At 48.8% G+C, this 15887-nt stretch overlaps 1 protein-coding gene across 1 annotated transcript in view; it reads right to left on the reverse strand.

The window, feature by feature from the left end:
• Nucleotides 1-1453: 1453 nt before the first annotated feature.
• Nucleotides 1454-15887, reverse strand: part of LOC140426226 (dynein light chain Tctex-type 5-B) — a 46924-nt gene continuing 32490 nt past the window's right edge. Inside the window, exon 2 of the mRNA XM_072510723.1 lies at nucleotides 1454-4152. Coding sequence (XP_072366824.1) covers nucleotides 3433-4134 — 702 coding nt within the window. The 5' untranslated portion in view covers nucleotides 4135-4152 and the 3' untranslated portion in view covers nucleotides 1454-3432. The remainder of the gene's footprint in view (nucleotides 4153-15887) is intronic.

Below are 15887 nucleotides of genomic sequence, written 5' to 3' on the forward strand. Positions count from 1 at the left end.
GTTACCATTCAACTTTCTAGACTCTTTGTACATTTTCCATAACACGTGTTTGTGCAAATGCTTTGAGGTTAAAGATTTCGCCGGTAACAGAGGCAAAGTCTGTCTAATTATACAGAATAATTTACTCCCCATAGCAATTAAACCCAACCAGTGCACTCTTCCCTCAGAATACTTTACCAGCTGTTGGCATTATGTCTGGCTGACACACATTTCCTTTCTGTAAAGTAGACATTAATGTATTGGTGGCGTTTAAAAAAATTGTCCACCTTGTTCTCTGGAAATTATCTATATGGCCAAGTGAGGATCTGAATCAAGGAACAGCTGTGAACCCCGGTGCTTGTTGATTTGCATACTTTCAGCACCCACCCCCTGCAGGTGTTTCACTTGTCATCACGCACACAACAAAACATTAAAATACATCAGCATGATACACAAGACACCCATGTAGCTGGCTGAGAAGGGTATCTTATTGATCTCCTTCAGCAAAACTACACAAGCAGTTTGAAGCAAAATGTTGCTCTGAGGCTATTCTGCACATAAAAATAACTGTGCTGACAGCGGTCTGACGAAAACTTGATAAACCTGGGAAAATTGTTTCCATTGTTTCCAATTGTAATTGCTCTTTCAAAAGAAGACTCCGCGTGGGACAAACACGTTATCTGTTCCAGCGGATGGAAAATTGGAGACTGGGTTACCTTCGGCCAGTTTCTTGTTCCAAGCAATTGATTGATTAGAGCATGCCAGTGGCAAAACTGGAAGTTGGTTAAAAAGTGCGAAACACAGTGATCGGGGAACAAAGTGCTTCGTAAACCGAATGCTACTGCCAGGAATTTGGTGCAAATGGGATCTCTCTGGTATGTATTTCCCAAGCTGTAATTTAGGCTAACATTTAAAATTTGACTTGAAACACTAAAACTGCAAAAGGAACTGAAAGCTAGTTAAGATGCCTAGTAAAAGAAAATCCTGACCGTGGCAGTTAACTGTCAATCTGCTGAAAATGATCACCTGAACCAGTGTACGAACATGTTTTCGTAATTGTAACTTGCATGTGAGTCTTTAGCTCTCTCTGTAAGTAGGGAGTGTTAGCTACTGCACAGAATCTGAAACACAGAGCGATTGAAAGATAGAGGGCGGGATTCTCCGATTGCCGACATCAAAATCGCGTTCGGCGATTGGCCGGAGAATCCGATTTTACGCCAAAATCGGAAGCACCGCCATTTTATGAATGCTCCGCCCCTCGAAAATGGCGTAATCGCTGAGTACGCTGCACGCCCTTGGGACGGCCTCAGGGTGTCACCTGAGGCCCTCCCCCAATGCTCCGCCCCCGATGGGCCGACTTCCCGATGGCGTCGGTCACTTATGATCACAGCTTTAAGGGACCTCGCGTGGCGGCTGCAGACTGGGGGGGGGGGGGAGGGGGGGGGAGCCATTCCGCTGGCCGGTGGGGCTTCGGTAGGGGCTGGTGGAGGGTGGTCCGGGGTGGCGAGGGGTTTACAGGGGGAGACTATCTGGCAGGCTGGGTCTGTGCAAGGCCGGTGCCATATTGTACAGCGGAGCATCGATGCGAGGGTGGCACTGACTTTTTGGTCGTAAGACAAGACACATGCTCCGGACATAGTCTCAAAATCGGAAAATCCAGCCCAGAGTGCTTCATTAGTGAATGCCAATATGAGGAATTTAGTGCAAGTGCTAATTTGCAGGGGGCATGAGAGGGCAGGAGGAAGGAGGTAAGTGGTGGTGTGCTTTTCATCTTTTTGGTTATGCCTCTTGTGGTTGATGTCTCCAAGCTAGGAGCCAGGAGCTTGATGTTACTAACTGATCAATTACATAAATATGGATAGTCAAGCGTTTACAGAACCACAGATGGAGAATTATGTGCACTTCTATCCTTCTAAGGAAGGATCTACTTATCTTGGAGGTAGTACAGCCAAGGTTCATAGAATCATGGAATCGCTACAGTGCAGAAGGAGGCCTTTCGGCCCATCGTGTTTGGACCAACCCTTCGAAAGGCCACCCTACCTAGGCCCAATCCCCAGCCTCCACCTTAAGGGGCAATTTAGCATGGCTAATCCACCTAACATGCACATCTTTGATCTGTGGGAGGAAACCGGAGCACCCGGATGAAACAGGCAGACACGGGGAGAATGTGCAAACTCCACACGAACAGGTTGACTAGATTGGTTCCTTGGATGAGAGGGTTGTCCTATGACGAGAGATTGGGCCAAGAGCTGAAGGGCCTATTTTTGAGATATAAAGCTCCATGACTTTGGGGCGACACGGTGGCAGGGGATGTGGGCATGGATCGGGTGCTTTTTCAGAGGGTCAGTGCAGACTCGATGGGCTGAATGGCCTCCTTCTTCACTGTAGGAATTCTATGGTTCTATAACCTCTATGAGAATGAATAAATTCGACCAATATTCTCTGGGGTTTAGAAGAATGCGATGTGATCTCATTGAAACATACAATTCTGAAGTGGCTTGACAGAATAGACACTGCAAGAGTTTTTGCCTTGGTTGGGGAATTTAGAACATGACAGAAATTCCTTCACTCAGTAGGTTGTGAATTATTGGATTCATCTACTCCAGAGGATTGTGAATGCTTCATCGTTGAATATATTAAAGACTGGAATTGATAGATTTTTGATCTCTCAGGGAATCAAAGGATATGGGCAGTAGGAAGGTACAGTTGAGGTAGAAAATCAGACTTAATCATTTTGAATGACAGAGCAGGCTGAAGGAAATAAATGGTCTCCTCCTAATCCTAGTTTTATGTTTGCTTCCTTAGTCTGGATATGGCATGGGGGTAGGTGCTTGTAAGGATGATTTGCACTAATCTACAGGTATAGATTCCTAGGATTAGAGTATTTGATAGGTTGTTATGTCTAATTTAAATTAAGTGCAAATATTCATGCATTGTGTAATCACCACTCTATCCAAAGAAGCACAGAGGCCATTTGCTTTTGGTCCTTTCTCCTTGTCACTCATGGGCTTGGAGGCTACGAAAGTATCCCAGATTAACCTTTCCTCCAACTTTCCCACCTTCTTTTCCTTCAGATATGTGCATATCTGTAACCGCGATATAACATAGAAACATAGCAGATAGGAGCAGGAGGAGGCCTTTGGGACCTTTGAGCCTGCTCCGCCATTTATCACGATCATGGCTGATCATCCAACTCAATAGCCTAATTCTGCTTTCAATGATTTTATAAGGAATTTACCAACCTCAAGAAGCAGTTTGTTACGCTCCCATACATAACAAAGCATCAATCATAATGCAATATTGCGGGTCACTTGAGCATTGTAATAATTGCAACATAATTATCTTAAAATTTAATGTAGCCTCATTAATCAGTATCATAGAACATGTAGGTTAGGTTTTAGGCAACTAAATAGATCACTAATCAAATAGTCTGCTATGTTTAAGTTAGTTAAGTTACTCAAAATATACACCATACACAGTTGCAACAGCAAAAAGTGAAGAATTTTTGAAAGTAGCTGTTGCATAATTGTCGGTCATTGTATCCCACAGACATCGGCTGACAATCAGTATTCCCTGATCATTCATCTGGCCCAGTATCACATTGCAGACCAGCTTATATCTAGGGACAATGATATCTTTCACTTTCAGCCTGATATGATCTGTCAAACTCTGCACTAGCTGTACACATGTTACAGGGTTATATTTATTGTCAGCCAAATAGCTTGAAAGAGTTCCCTCCAAGATCTTCTGGACCTTGTCGGGATCAAACTTGCAGCCTTCATCTGGCTGGGCTTTGTAAGTATTTTCGCACTTCACTTCCCTGATAGGTTGATACAGAGGCAATCCAGAGAAACTGATTTGACCAGAGGTCATCCAGCTCATGGAATGCCTTTTGCCTTGCATCACAGAGCTTTTGCGAGAAAAAGGCACATTGACGTTACTTAAAATAGAACTCTTTCTGGATGGGATATGTGGTCTTCCATCCATGTTCTTCAGATGTAGGTGATGTTTGCTGGCATGAGCGTCTATGGACTGGGAACTTCTGCGAGTAGAAATGGAGCTTGCACGAGGACGCAGTCCCAATACGTGCCCAGACAGAGCCCGATTGAACTGTGCTAAAGCCTCTTGGGATAAAGGCATCTGCTTGGCAGTCATGATAAACTGTATATCGATCTGTTTAAAGGATAAAAGATAAATCAACTTTCATTCTGATCAATAGCTCGCATCTTTTACTGAGTTTTCTTTATCTCCCTACTTTTAATGCACTTTTATCTCCTGTATTATTCCATGTCTGAAAGGATTGTGCTCCTAGATCTCTCCAGCCATCTGTTTTTATATCATAGATCATAGATATATAGCTCGCATCTTTTACTGAGTTTTTTTTATCTCCCTACTTTTAATGCACTTTTATCTCCTGTATTATTCCATGTCTGAAAGGATTGTGCTCCTAGGTCTCTCCAGCCATCTGTTTTTATATAATGGTGACACAGTGTTGAATCACACTAGTCTTTGTTCTTGGGCTTCATTCCGCACCTCCTTGTGTTGCAGGGTCTAAGTTTAGACATTTTATGCACTTTTGCTTTTCTCCAATTGGCTTCTAGATTTTAAGCATTGGTTCTGACTTGTAACTAAATCACTTGAATAGAGGTCAGAATACAGGAACAATCGCCCTCTCTCACAAGCAGAAAAGGAGGATAGAAAAGCAAACCTGATGGACAAAATATAAAGATTTCTAGTAGGAATTGGATTTCTAGCAAAGTTGATGGCTCATATAGGTAACTGTATTATTTAATGCGGTACTGAATCGTGTGGACTGGGACGTTCCCAGCTGCCTAGATTAACTAATTTGATCAACAGCAATAGTACAGATGATGTAATTGTTCGATTGGAGGATGCTGTTGTTGTGGAGGAAGGGGGAGGAGTGCAATTAGTGAATCGCAGTTCCTGGTTGCTGTTATGTGACAAGTCTGCGAGTATAAAAGTGGGGTGAGGATGGTCCTGATGACACATGGCTGAGTATCCCATTTACTACTCAGACTCAAGGTCATAAATGACCACTTGGAGAAGGCTGCAGCACTGTCTTTGGGACCTTTTAGGTGAGATAGGCTGTGCTTAAAATCAACAAAAAGAATTGCCAGGTCTTTAAGAAGGGCAGAATGTGGGATGGAAGTGAAATTGCCACCCAGTTTTGACAGCAGGAAAAAACAGTAAAACGGGGAAATAAGAACGTTTTGCAGTGTTAAGTTGTAATTTGTACACTCTTTGATCCTCACTGCTCCCGTATTTCATTTGTTTTTTTAAAAAAATATTTTATTGAAAATTTTTGGTCAACCAACACAGTACATTGTGCATCCTTTACACAACATTATAACAACACAAATAACAATGACCTATTTTATAAACAGAAAATGAATAAATAATAAATAACAAAAATGAAAACTAAACCTAATTGGCAACTGCCTTATCACAAGTAACACTCTCCAAAAATATAATTTAACAGTCCAATATATAATTATCTGTAGCAACGACCTATACATATTATACAGTATATATTAACAACCCTGAGAGTCCTTCTGGTTCCTCCCACCCCCCCCCCCCCCCGATCCTGAGCTGCTGCTGCTGCCTTCTTTTTTCCATTCCATCTATCTTTCTGCGAGGTATTCGATGAACGGTTGCCACCGCCTGGTGAACCCTTGAGCCGACTCCCTTAGAACAAACTTAATCCGCTCTAACTTTATAAACCCTGCCATGTCATTTATCCAGGTCTCCACCCCCGGGGGCTTGGCTTCTTTCCACATTAGTAATATCCTGCGCCGGGCTACTAGGGACGCAAAGGCCAAAACATCGGCCTCTCTCGCCTCCTGCACTCCCGGCTCTTGTGCAACCCCAAATATAGCCAACCCCCAGCTTGGTTCGACCCGGACCCCCACTACTTTTAAAAGCACCTTTGTCACCCCCATCCAAAACCCCTGTAGTGCCGGGCATGACCAAAACATATGGGTATGATTCGCTGGGCTTCTCGAGCACCTCGCACACCTATCCTCCACCCAAAAGAATTTACTGAGCCGTGCTCCAGTCATATGCGCCCTGTGTAATACCTTAAACTGAATCAGGCTTAGCTTGGCACACGAGGACGACGAGTTTACCCTGCTTCGGGCATCTGCCCACAGCCCCTCCTCGATCTCCTCCCCCAGCTCTTCTTCCCATTTCCCTTTTAGTTCATCTACCATAGTCTCCCCTTCGTCCCTCACTTCCCTATATATATCTGACACCGTACCATCCCCCACCCATGTCTTTGAGATCACTCTGTCCTGCACCTCTTGTGTCGGGAGCTGCGGGAATTCCCTCACCTTTTGCCTCGCAAAAGCCCTCAGTTGCATATACCTGAATGCATTCCCTTGGGACAACCCATATTTCTCGGTCAGCGCTCCCAGACTCGTGAACTTCCCATTCACAAACAGATCCTTCAGTTGCGTTATTCCTGCTCTTTGCCACATTCCATATCCCCCATCCATTCCCCCCGGGGCAAACCTATGGTTGTTTCTTATCGGGGACCCCCCCAAGGCTCCAGTCTTTCCCCTATGCCGTCTCCACTGTCCCCAAATCTTCAGCGTAGCCACCACCACCGGGCTTGTGGTGTAGTTCCTCGGTGAGAACGACAATGGGGCTGTCACCATAGCCTGTAGGCTAGTCCCCCTACAGGACGCCCTCTCTAATCTCTTCCACGCCGCTTCCTCCTCCTCTCCCATCCACTTACTCACCATTGAAATATTAGCGGCCCAATAATACTCACTTAGGCTCGGTAGTGCCAGCCCCCCCCTATCCCTGCTACGCTGTAAGAATCCCTTCCTCACTCTCGGGGTCTTCCCGGCCCACACAAAACCCATGATGCTCTTTTCAATCCTTTTAAAAAAAGCCTTCGTGATCACCACCGGGAGGCATTGAAACACAAAGAGGAATCTCGGGAGGATCACCATCTTAACCGCCTGCACCCTCCCTGCCAGTGACAGGGATACCATATCCCATCTCTTGAAATCCTCCTCCATTTGTTCCACCAACCGCGTTAAATTTAACCTATACAATGTGCCCCAATTCTTGGCTATCTGGATCCCCAGGTAACGAAAGTCCCTTGTTACCTTCCTCAACGGTAGGTCCTCTATTTCTCTACTCTGCTCCCCTGGATGCACCACAAACAACTCACTTTTCCCCATGTTCAATTTATACCCTGAAAAATCCCCAAACTCCCCAAGTATCCGCATTATTTCTGGCATCCCCTCCGCCGGGTCTGCCACATATAGTAACAAATCGTCCGCATACAAAGATACCCGGTGTTCTTCTCCTCCTCTAAGTACTCCCCTCCACTTCTTGGAATCCCTCAACGCTATCGCCAGGGGCTCAATCGCCAGTGCAAACAATAATGGGGACAGAGGGCATCCCTGCCTTGTCCCTCTATGGAGCCGAAAATATGCAGATCCCCGTCCATTCGTGACCACGCTCGCCATCGGGGCCCTATACAACAGCTGCACCCATCTAACATACCCCTCTCCAAAACCAAATCTCCTCAACACCTCCCACAAATAATCCCACTCCACTCTATCAAATGCTTTCTCGGCATCCATCGCCACTACTATCTCCGTTTCCCCCTCTGGTGGGGCCATCATCATTACCCCTAACAGCCTCCAGCTGTCTCCCCTTCACTAACCCAGTTTGGCCCTCGTGGACCACCCCCGGGACACATTCCTCTATTCTCATTGCCATTACCTTGGCCAGGATCTTGGCATCTACATTTAGGAGGGAAATAGGTCTATAGGACCCGCATTGTAGCGGGTCCTTTTCCTTCTTTAAGAGAAGCGATATCGTTGCTTCAGACATAGTCTGGGGCAGTTGTCCCCTTTCCTTTGCCTCATTAAAGGTCCTCGTCAATATCGGGGCGAGCAAGTCCACATATTTTCTATAGAATTCGACTGGGAATCCATCCGGTCCCGGGGCCTTTCCCGCCTGCATGCTCCTAATTCCTTTCACCACTTCTTCTACCTCGATCTGTGCTCCCAGTCCCACCCTTTCCTACTCTTCCACCTTGGGAAATTCCAGCCGATCCAAAAAGCCCATCATTCTCTCCCTCCCATCCGGGGGTTGAGCTTCATATAATTTTTATAAAATGTCTTGAACACTCCATTCACTCTCTCCGCTCCCCGCTCCATCTCTCCTTCCTCATCCCTCACTCCCCCTATTTCCCTCGCTGCTCCCGTTTTCCTCAATTGGTGTGCCAGCAACCTGCTCGCCTTCTCCCCATATTCGTACTGTACACCCTGTGCTTTCCTCCATTGTGCCTCTGCAGTGCCCGTAGTCAGCAAGTCAAATTCTACATGTAGCCTTTGCCTTTCCCTGTACAGTCCCTCCTCCGGTACTTCCGCATATTGTCTGTCCACCCTCAAAAGTTCTTGCAGCAACCGCTCCCGTTCCTTACTCTCCTGCTTCCCTTTATGTGCCCTTATTGATATCAGCTCCCCTCTAACCACCGCCTTCAGCGCCTCCCAGACCACTCCCACCTGGACCTCCCCATTATCATTGAGTTCCAAGTACTTTTCAATGCACCCCCTCACCCTTATACACCCCCCCTCATCTGCCATTAGTCCCATGTCCATTCTCCAGGGTGGGCGCCCTCCTGTTTCCTCCCCTATCTCCAAGTCTACCCAGTGTGGAGCGTGATCCGAAATGGCTATAGCCGTATACTCCGTTCTCCTCACCTTCGGGATCAACGCCCTTCCCAGCACAAAAAAGTCTATTCGCGAGTAGACTTTATGGACATAGGAGAAAAACGAGAACTCCTTACTCCTAGGTATGCTAAATCTCCACGGGTCTACACCTCCCATCTGCTCCATAAAATCTTTAAGTTCCTTGGCCGCTGCCGGCCTCCTTCCAGTCCTGGACTTCGACCTATCCAGCCCTGGTTCCAAACACCGTATTAAAATCGCCCCCCATTATCAGCTTTCCCATCTCTAGGTCCGGAATGCGTCCCAGCATCCGCCTCATAAAATTGGCATCATCCCAGTTCGGGGCATATACGTTTACCAAAACCACCGTCTCCCCCTGTAGTTTGCCACTCACCATCACGTATTTGCCCCCATTATCCGCCACTATAGTCTTTGCCTCGAACATTACCCGCTTCCCCACTAATATAGCCACCCCCCTGTTTTTCGCATCTAGCCCCGAATGGAACACCTGCCCCACCCATCCTTTGCGTAGCCTAACCTGGTCTATCAGTTTCAGGTGCGGTTCCTGTAACATAACCACATCTGCCTCAAGTTTCTTAAGGTGTGCGAGTACCAGTGCCCTCTTTATCGGCCCGTTCAGCCCTCTCACGTTCCATGTGATCAGCCGGGTTGGGGGGCTTCCTACCCCCCCCCCCTTGTCGATTAGCCATCCCCTTTTTCCAGCTCCTCACCCGGTTCCCACGCAGCTGTATCTCCCCCAGGCGGTGCCCCCCCGCCCATCCCCTCCCATACCAGCTCCCCCTTCTCCCCAGCAGCAGCAACCCAGTAATTCCCCCCTCCCACCCCCCCCGCTAGATCCCCCGCTAGCGTAATTACTCCCCCCATGTTGCTCCCAGAAGTCAGCAAACTCTGGCCGACCTCGGCTTCCCCCCGTGACCTCGGCTCGCACCGTGCGACGCCCCCTCCTTCCTGCTTCTCTATTCCCGCCATGATTATCATAGCGCGGGAACCAAGCCCGCGCTTCTCCCTTGGCCCCGCCCCCAATGGCCAATGCCCCATCTCCTCCACCTCCCCTCCTCCCCCCATCACCACCTGTGGAAGAGAGAAAAGTTACCACATCGCAGGATTAGTACATAAAACTCCTCTTTCCCCCCTTTTTAACCCCCCTCTTCACCCCCCACATTCGCCCCACCACTTTGTTCAAACGTTCTTTTTAATAACCCGTTCATTTCAGTTTTTCTTCCACAATAAAAGTCCACGCTTCATCCGCCGTCTCAATGTAGTGGTGCCTCCCTCGATATGTGACCCACAGTCTTGCCGGTTGCAGCATTCCAAATTTTATCTTCTTTTTATGAAGCACCGCCTTGGCCCGATTAAAGCTCGCCCTCCTTCTCGCCACCTCCGCACTCCAGTCTTGATAAACGCAGATCACCGCGTTCTCCCATTTACTGCTCCGAGTTTTCTTTGCCCATCTAAGGACCATTTCTCTGTCCTTAAAACGGAGGAATCTCACCACTGTGGCTCTGGGAATTTCTCTTGCTCTCGGTCCTCGCGCCATCACTCGGTATGCTCCCTCCACCTCCAACGGACCCGCCGGGGCCTCCGCTCCCATTAACGAGTGCAGCATCGTGCTCACATATGCCCCGACGTCCGCTCCCTCCGCACCTTCAGGAAGACCAAGAATCCTCAGGTTGTTCCTCCTTGCGTTGTTCTCCAGTGCCTCCAACCTTTCCACACATCGTTTCTGATGTGCCTCATGCATCTCTGTCTTCACCACCAGGCCCTGTATGTCGTCCTCATTCTCGGCTGCCTTTGCCTTCACGACCCGAAGCTCCCGCTCCTGGGTCTTTTGTTCCTCCTTTAGCCCTTCGATCGCCTGTAGTATCGGGGCCAACAGCTCTTTCTTCATTTCCTTTTTGAGCTCTTCCACACAGCATTTCAAGAACTCTTGTTGTTCAGGGCCCCATGTTAAACTGCCACCTTCCGACGCCATCTTGGTTTTTGCTTGCCTTCCTTGCCGCTGTTCTAAAGGATCCACTGCAATCCGGCCACTTTCTCCTCCTTTTTACATCCGTATCCAGGGGGGATTCCCTTCTAGTTTACCGCACAGTGTTTTTAGCCGCCAAAATTGCCGTTGGGGCTCCTATCAAGAGCCCAAAAGTCCGTTTCACCGGGAGCTGCCGAAACGTGCGACTCAGCTGGTCATCGCCGCACCCGGAAGTCCCCGTATTTCATTTGTAAACAAAGTGAATACTATGTTACTTGGGGTGGACTTACTATGCATTCAGCCTAAGGAACAAGCCTTAATGAATTATCATTGTCAGCCCTGTCTCTGTGGTCGTAGTCACCTTTGACTCAAAAGGCCATAGGTTCTCAGCCCCTTTCCATGATTTTAGGACATAATCTCGACTGACGCCTTGGTGCAATATCTTAGTTTGAAAAAAAATGTATTTTATTACAAACATGTATCAAAACAGGTTACAGCAAACAAACACCCGGGCAACATGCTTCCCAACAATCAACTATACAGTCTGTACAGACTTTCCCCCTTTTTCACCCTCCCCCCCTCCCCCCACCCCCTAGCGATGAACAGTTCCTCAAACACGGTCACAAACATTCTCCCACCTTTTCCTCAAACCCCCCTGCTGAGCCCCTTAACTCATACTTTATCTTCTCCAACCACAGGAAGTCGTACAGGTCACCCAGCCATGCCGTTACCCCCCCAGTAGCGATGCCGACCGCCACTCCAACAACGTTTGCCGCCGTGCAAACAGAGAGGCGAAGGCCACAACATCGGCCTTCCTCGTCTCAATGAGCGCCTGCTTCTCTGAAACCCCAAATATCGCCACAAAAGGTTCGGGGTCCACTTCCTCCTCCACTACCCTGGCTAAGACTGCAAACATCCGGCCCAGGACCTTCCCAATTTTTTGCAACCTCAAAACATGTGCGCGTGATTCGCAATCCCAAAACATGTGCGTGCGATTACCCCAAAACATGTGCGCATGATTACCCCAAAACATGTGCGCACGATTATCCCAAAACATGTGTGTGTGATCACCCCAAACCATGTGCGTGTGATTGGTGCAATATCTTAGTTGTGAGGCAGTACTGCATTGTTGTACCTAATGTTAAACCAATGGGCCCTGTAAATGCTCTCAGATGGAGGTAAAAGATTCTATGGGAGGGGGGGAATTTTCCACTCCTCTTTTCAGGGGCAGGATTGGCAGCGGGGGTGGGAAATCCCATGGGAATCACAAAACACATTTTACTCCAGCGACATTTCACATTCCAATTGCCCCTGCCTTCCACCAATGATGTAATGGGTATCTCGATCCCCGTTTGAATATATTTGAAAATAATTTTCAGACCTTTATGCCTGATTGTTCCCGTATGTTAAATTGTCCATTCATGTCAGCATGAAGGCACGCCAACGTGAAACACCAGGTCCCCAATAACGTGCACCTGTCAAGCAGAACCCACCGGAGATGCACTGGTGAGTACAGGCCCCAGAGGAGAGAGGGTCATGCCCGGGCAGGCGAGGGGACAGTTTTGTGAGTGGGGGTTCCGTGGCGGGGAGTTCCATGGTGGGGATTCCATGGTGGGGCAAGGGGAGTTCCATATTGGGGGGTTCCCTGGGATTGTGGACTGGGGATGGAGGGGAGTTCTGTTGTGGGGGGATGTTCTGCGAGAGGGTGGGAGGGGAGAAGGGACTTGGACTTTATGGGACCCACGCTTCATTTTCTTTTCTCTAAGAGCCTAAAAATATGTCGGAGTAAGCGGCACTTGTGGTTGACAACTTCCACCCGTTTTTCCCTCCCGCTGCGCCACTCTGCTAGAAAATGAGAAAATTCCACCCAATTAAATTATTTAAAGACATTTAGGATAAATTCTCCTGGTTAGTATTTATCAACCAATTGGCACCAACAAAAAACTGATTATTATTTTCTTTCATTCTGTGGGACTTTGTTGTGGGGTAATTGACTTTTGTGTTTGCTTTTTAAAAAAAATATTTTTATTCTCATCCTTTTTCACATTTTCTCCCAAATTTACACCCACCAACAATAAACAATAATCAGCAACAAATATGTCAATCCCCATAACAATAACAACGATCCCATCCTCCCACCAACCCCCAAACATTGGCCCGCATGTTTACATAAACAAATGACAAAAAGGAATCAGGGATTACCCATAGTCACCCTTAATACACACAGCCCCCCCTCCCCCCCCAACCCCCCCACCTATCCCCCCCAACTAATGTTCGATGTTATCCAGTTCTTGACAGTGCATAATGAATAATGCCCATGACTTGTAGAACCCCTCCGTCCTTCCCCTCAGTTCAAACTTAACCTTCTCAAGAGTCAAGAATTCCAACAGGTCCCCTACGCCACGCCAGGGCACAGGGTGGAGAGGCTGCTCTCCATCCCAAAAGGACCCGCCTTTGGGCGATCAATGAGGCGAAGGCTACGATATCTGCCTCCGCACCCGTTTCCAACCCTGGCTGGTCCGACACCTCGAATATGGCCTCCTGGGGACCTGGGTCCAGTTTCACACGCACCACCTTGGAAATTACCCTAAAAACCTCCTTCCAGTAATCCTCTAGCTTTGGACAGGACCAAAACATATGAACGTTGTTAGCGGGCCCCCTCCTGCAATGTTCACACACATCTTCTACTCCTTCAAAGAATCGGCTCATCGTCGTCCTTGTGAGGTGTGCTCTGTATACTACCTTCAACTGTATCAGCCCCAACCTCGCGCACGAGGTGGAAACATTCACTCTCCGGAGCACCTCACACCAGACCCCCTCCTCTATGACCTCTCCCAACTCTTCCTCCCACTTTGCTTTGATCCCTTCCAGTGGTGCCTTATCCTCTTCCAAAATAGCTCCGTACACCGCTGACACTACCCCCTTCTCCAGTCCCCTTGTCATCAGCATCTCCTCCAGCAATGTGGAGGCCGGTTCCTCCGGGAAGCTCTGTATCTCCTTTCTGGCAAAATCTCGAACCTGCATGTATCTAAACATCTCTTCCTGCTCCAGCCCATACTTCGCTTCCAGCTCCTTCAATCCTGCAAACCGACCCCTAAGAAACAAATCTTTTAGCGTCTTAATCCCCTTCTCTTCCCATTTCCGGAAATTTCCATCCCACCTCCCTAGCTCAAATCTGTGGTTCCCCCGAATCGGCATTTCCCTTGACCTTACCCCCAGCCCGAAGTGTTGGCGAAACAGCCTCCAGATTTTCAATGAAGCTATTATTACCGGACTCCCTGAGTACTTCCCCGGAGCTATCGGGAGCGGCGCTGTTGCTAGTGCTTTCAGTCCCGACCCCCTGCACAGACTCTCCTCCATTCTGACCCAATGGGAATCAACTCCTCTGACCCAGCTCCGCACCTTCTCCACATTCGCCGCCCAGTAGTAGTACATCAGATTCAGGGGACCCAAAGCCCCTGCCTGCCTTCCCCTCTGTAGCAGCACCTTTCTCACCCTGGCCACCTTCCCACAACATATGAACGAGGTAATCCTTCCCTCAATCTCCCTGAAAAAAGCCTTTGGCAGGAAAATCGGTAGGCATTGAAAAATAAACTGAAATCGTGGCAACACATTCATTTTAACCGCCTGTACCCGACCCGCCAGTGACAGAGGGACATCCCACCTTGCCAGATCGGTGGGATGACAGTGACATCCCACCTTGCCAGATCGGCTTTCACTCTCCCCACCAAACTAGAGATGTTGCACCTGCGAAGCCTCCCCCACTCCTGGGAAACCTGCACCCCCAGATACCTAAAGTGAGTCCCTGCCCTACGGAATGGGAGCACCCCCACCCCTGCCCCCACCCCCGGCCGAGACACCACAAAATACTCACTCTTATCTAGGTTCAGCTTGTACCCCGTGAAAGACCCAAATACCCGCAGTAGCTCCAATATTCCCCCTATCGACACACTCGGTTCCAACACATATAACAGCAAGTCGTTGGCATATAAGGACCCCCTATGCTCTATTCCCCCCCCCGCACTATTCCTTTCCATGCTCCCGAACTTCTTAATGCGATGGCCAACGGCTCAATCGCAAGTGCAAACAGCAGGGGGGACATAGGACATCCCTGCCTCGTCCCACGGTGGAGAGAAAAGTATCTCGAGCTGATGAAATGAAATGAAAAAATGAAAATCACTTATTGTCACAAGTAGGCTTCAAATGAAGTTACTGTGAAAAGCCCCTAGTCGCCACATTCCGGCACCTGTTCAGGGAGGCTGGTACGGGAATTGAACCGTGTTGCTGGCCTGCCTTGGTCTGCTTTAAAAGCCAACTCTGTTGGCCTTGGGCCTCTGTCCCTTCGGGCAAGCCCACAATTCTCAGATTGTGCCGTCTCGAGCGGTTCTCCAAGTCCTCGAGCTTTGCTCGGAGTCCTCTGTTGACCTCCACCACTGTCCGCAGCTCGTCCCCCATCGAGGCGAGCTGGTCGCTGTGCTGCGACACGGCTTCCTCCACTTACTTCATCTTCTCGGCCAATGTCTTTGCCACAGCTACACTCACCGGGGCGATTGCCTCCTCCACAAATGATTTCAATGCGCCCGCCGTCTCTTTCCTCAAAGCCTCCATATGCCTCGCAAACTGCTTTTCCAGCTCCACCGCCATCACCTTGGTCATCTTTTCCAGCGTAAGTAGTGCGGCCCCACCATGCGGTCCGGCAGCTGCCATCTTGTCAGCGCTTTTGCTGGCCTTCTCATTCAACGACGAACCCGGGTTTTCTTCTTTCTTCCTTTGCTGCTTTTCGCATCCTCTAACGACTTATTATTTCTCCTCTCTTTCTTCAATCAGAAAATAACTAAATAATTATTTTCACAAATTTTTCCCCCAAAATTCCAAAGTCAAGAAACCTCTTCCCCCGGGGACCGGACTTCAAACTCCTCAAGGATCCATTTTAAGTGGGAGCCACCCAGTGTGCTCTAGTCCCCCTCTACATCGCGTTCTGGACTCGGGCCTGCCACCTCGATTGCCTCGCCTTGTGTCAAGCTCCGCCCACGCATCCGACCTCTGGGTCGATGCCTCCCACTCCGGACGCTGGGCACTCCCGCGGGGCTCCTCACCGGCTCCAAACCAGACCGACCCGACGCCCGTCCCACAGGCCCCAAAGGCCGAAGAAACCCGGGAAGAGAGAACCACGGGGAAACCCCCGAAAAAGTCCGAAAAATCGCGGA

This window comes from Scyliorhinus torazame, chromosome 7 (genome assembly GCF_047496885.1).
Source record: "Scyliorhinus torazame isolate Kashiwa2021f chromosome 7, sScyTor2.1, whole genome shotgun sequence".
Lineage (NCBI taxonomy): Eukaryota > Metazoa > Chordata > Chondrichthyes > Carcharhiniformes > Scyliorhinidae > Scyliorhinus > Scyliorhinus torazame.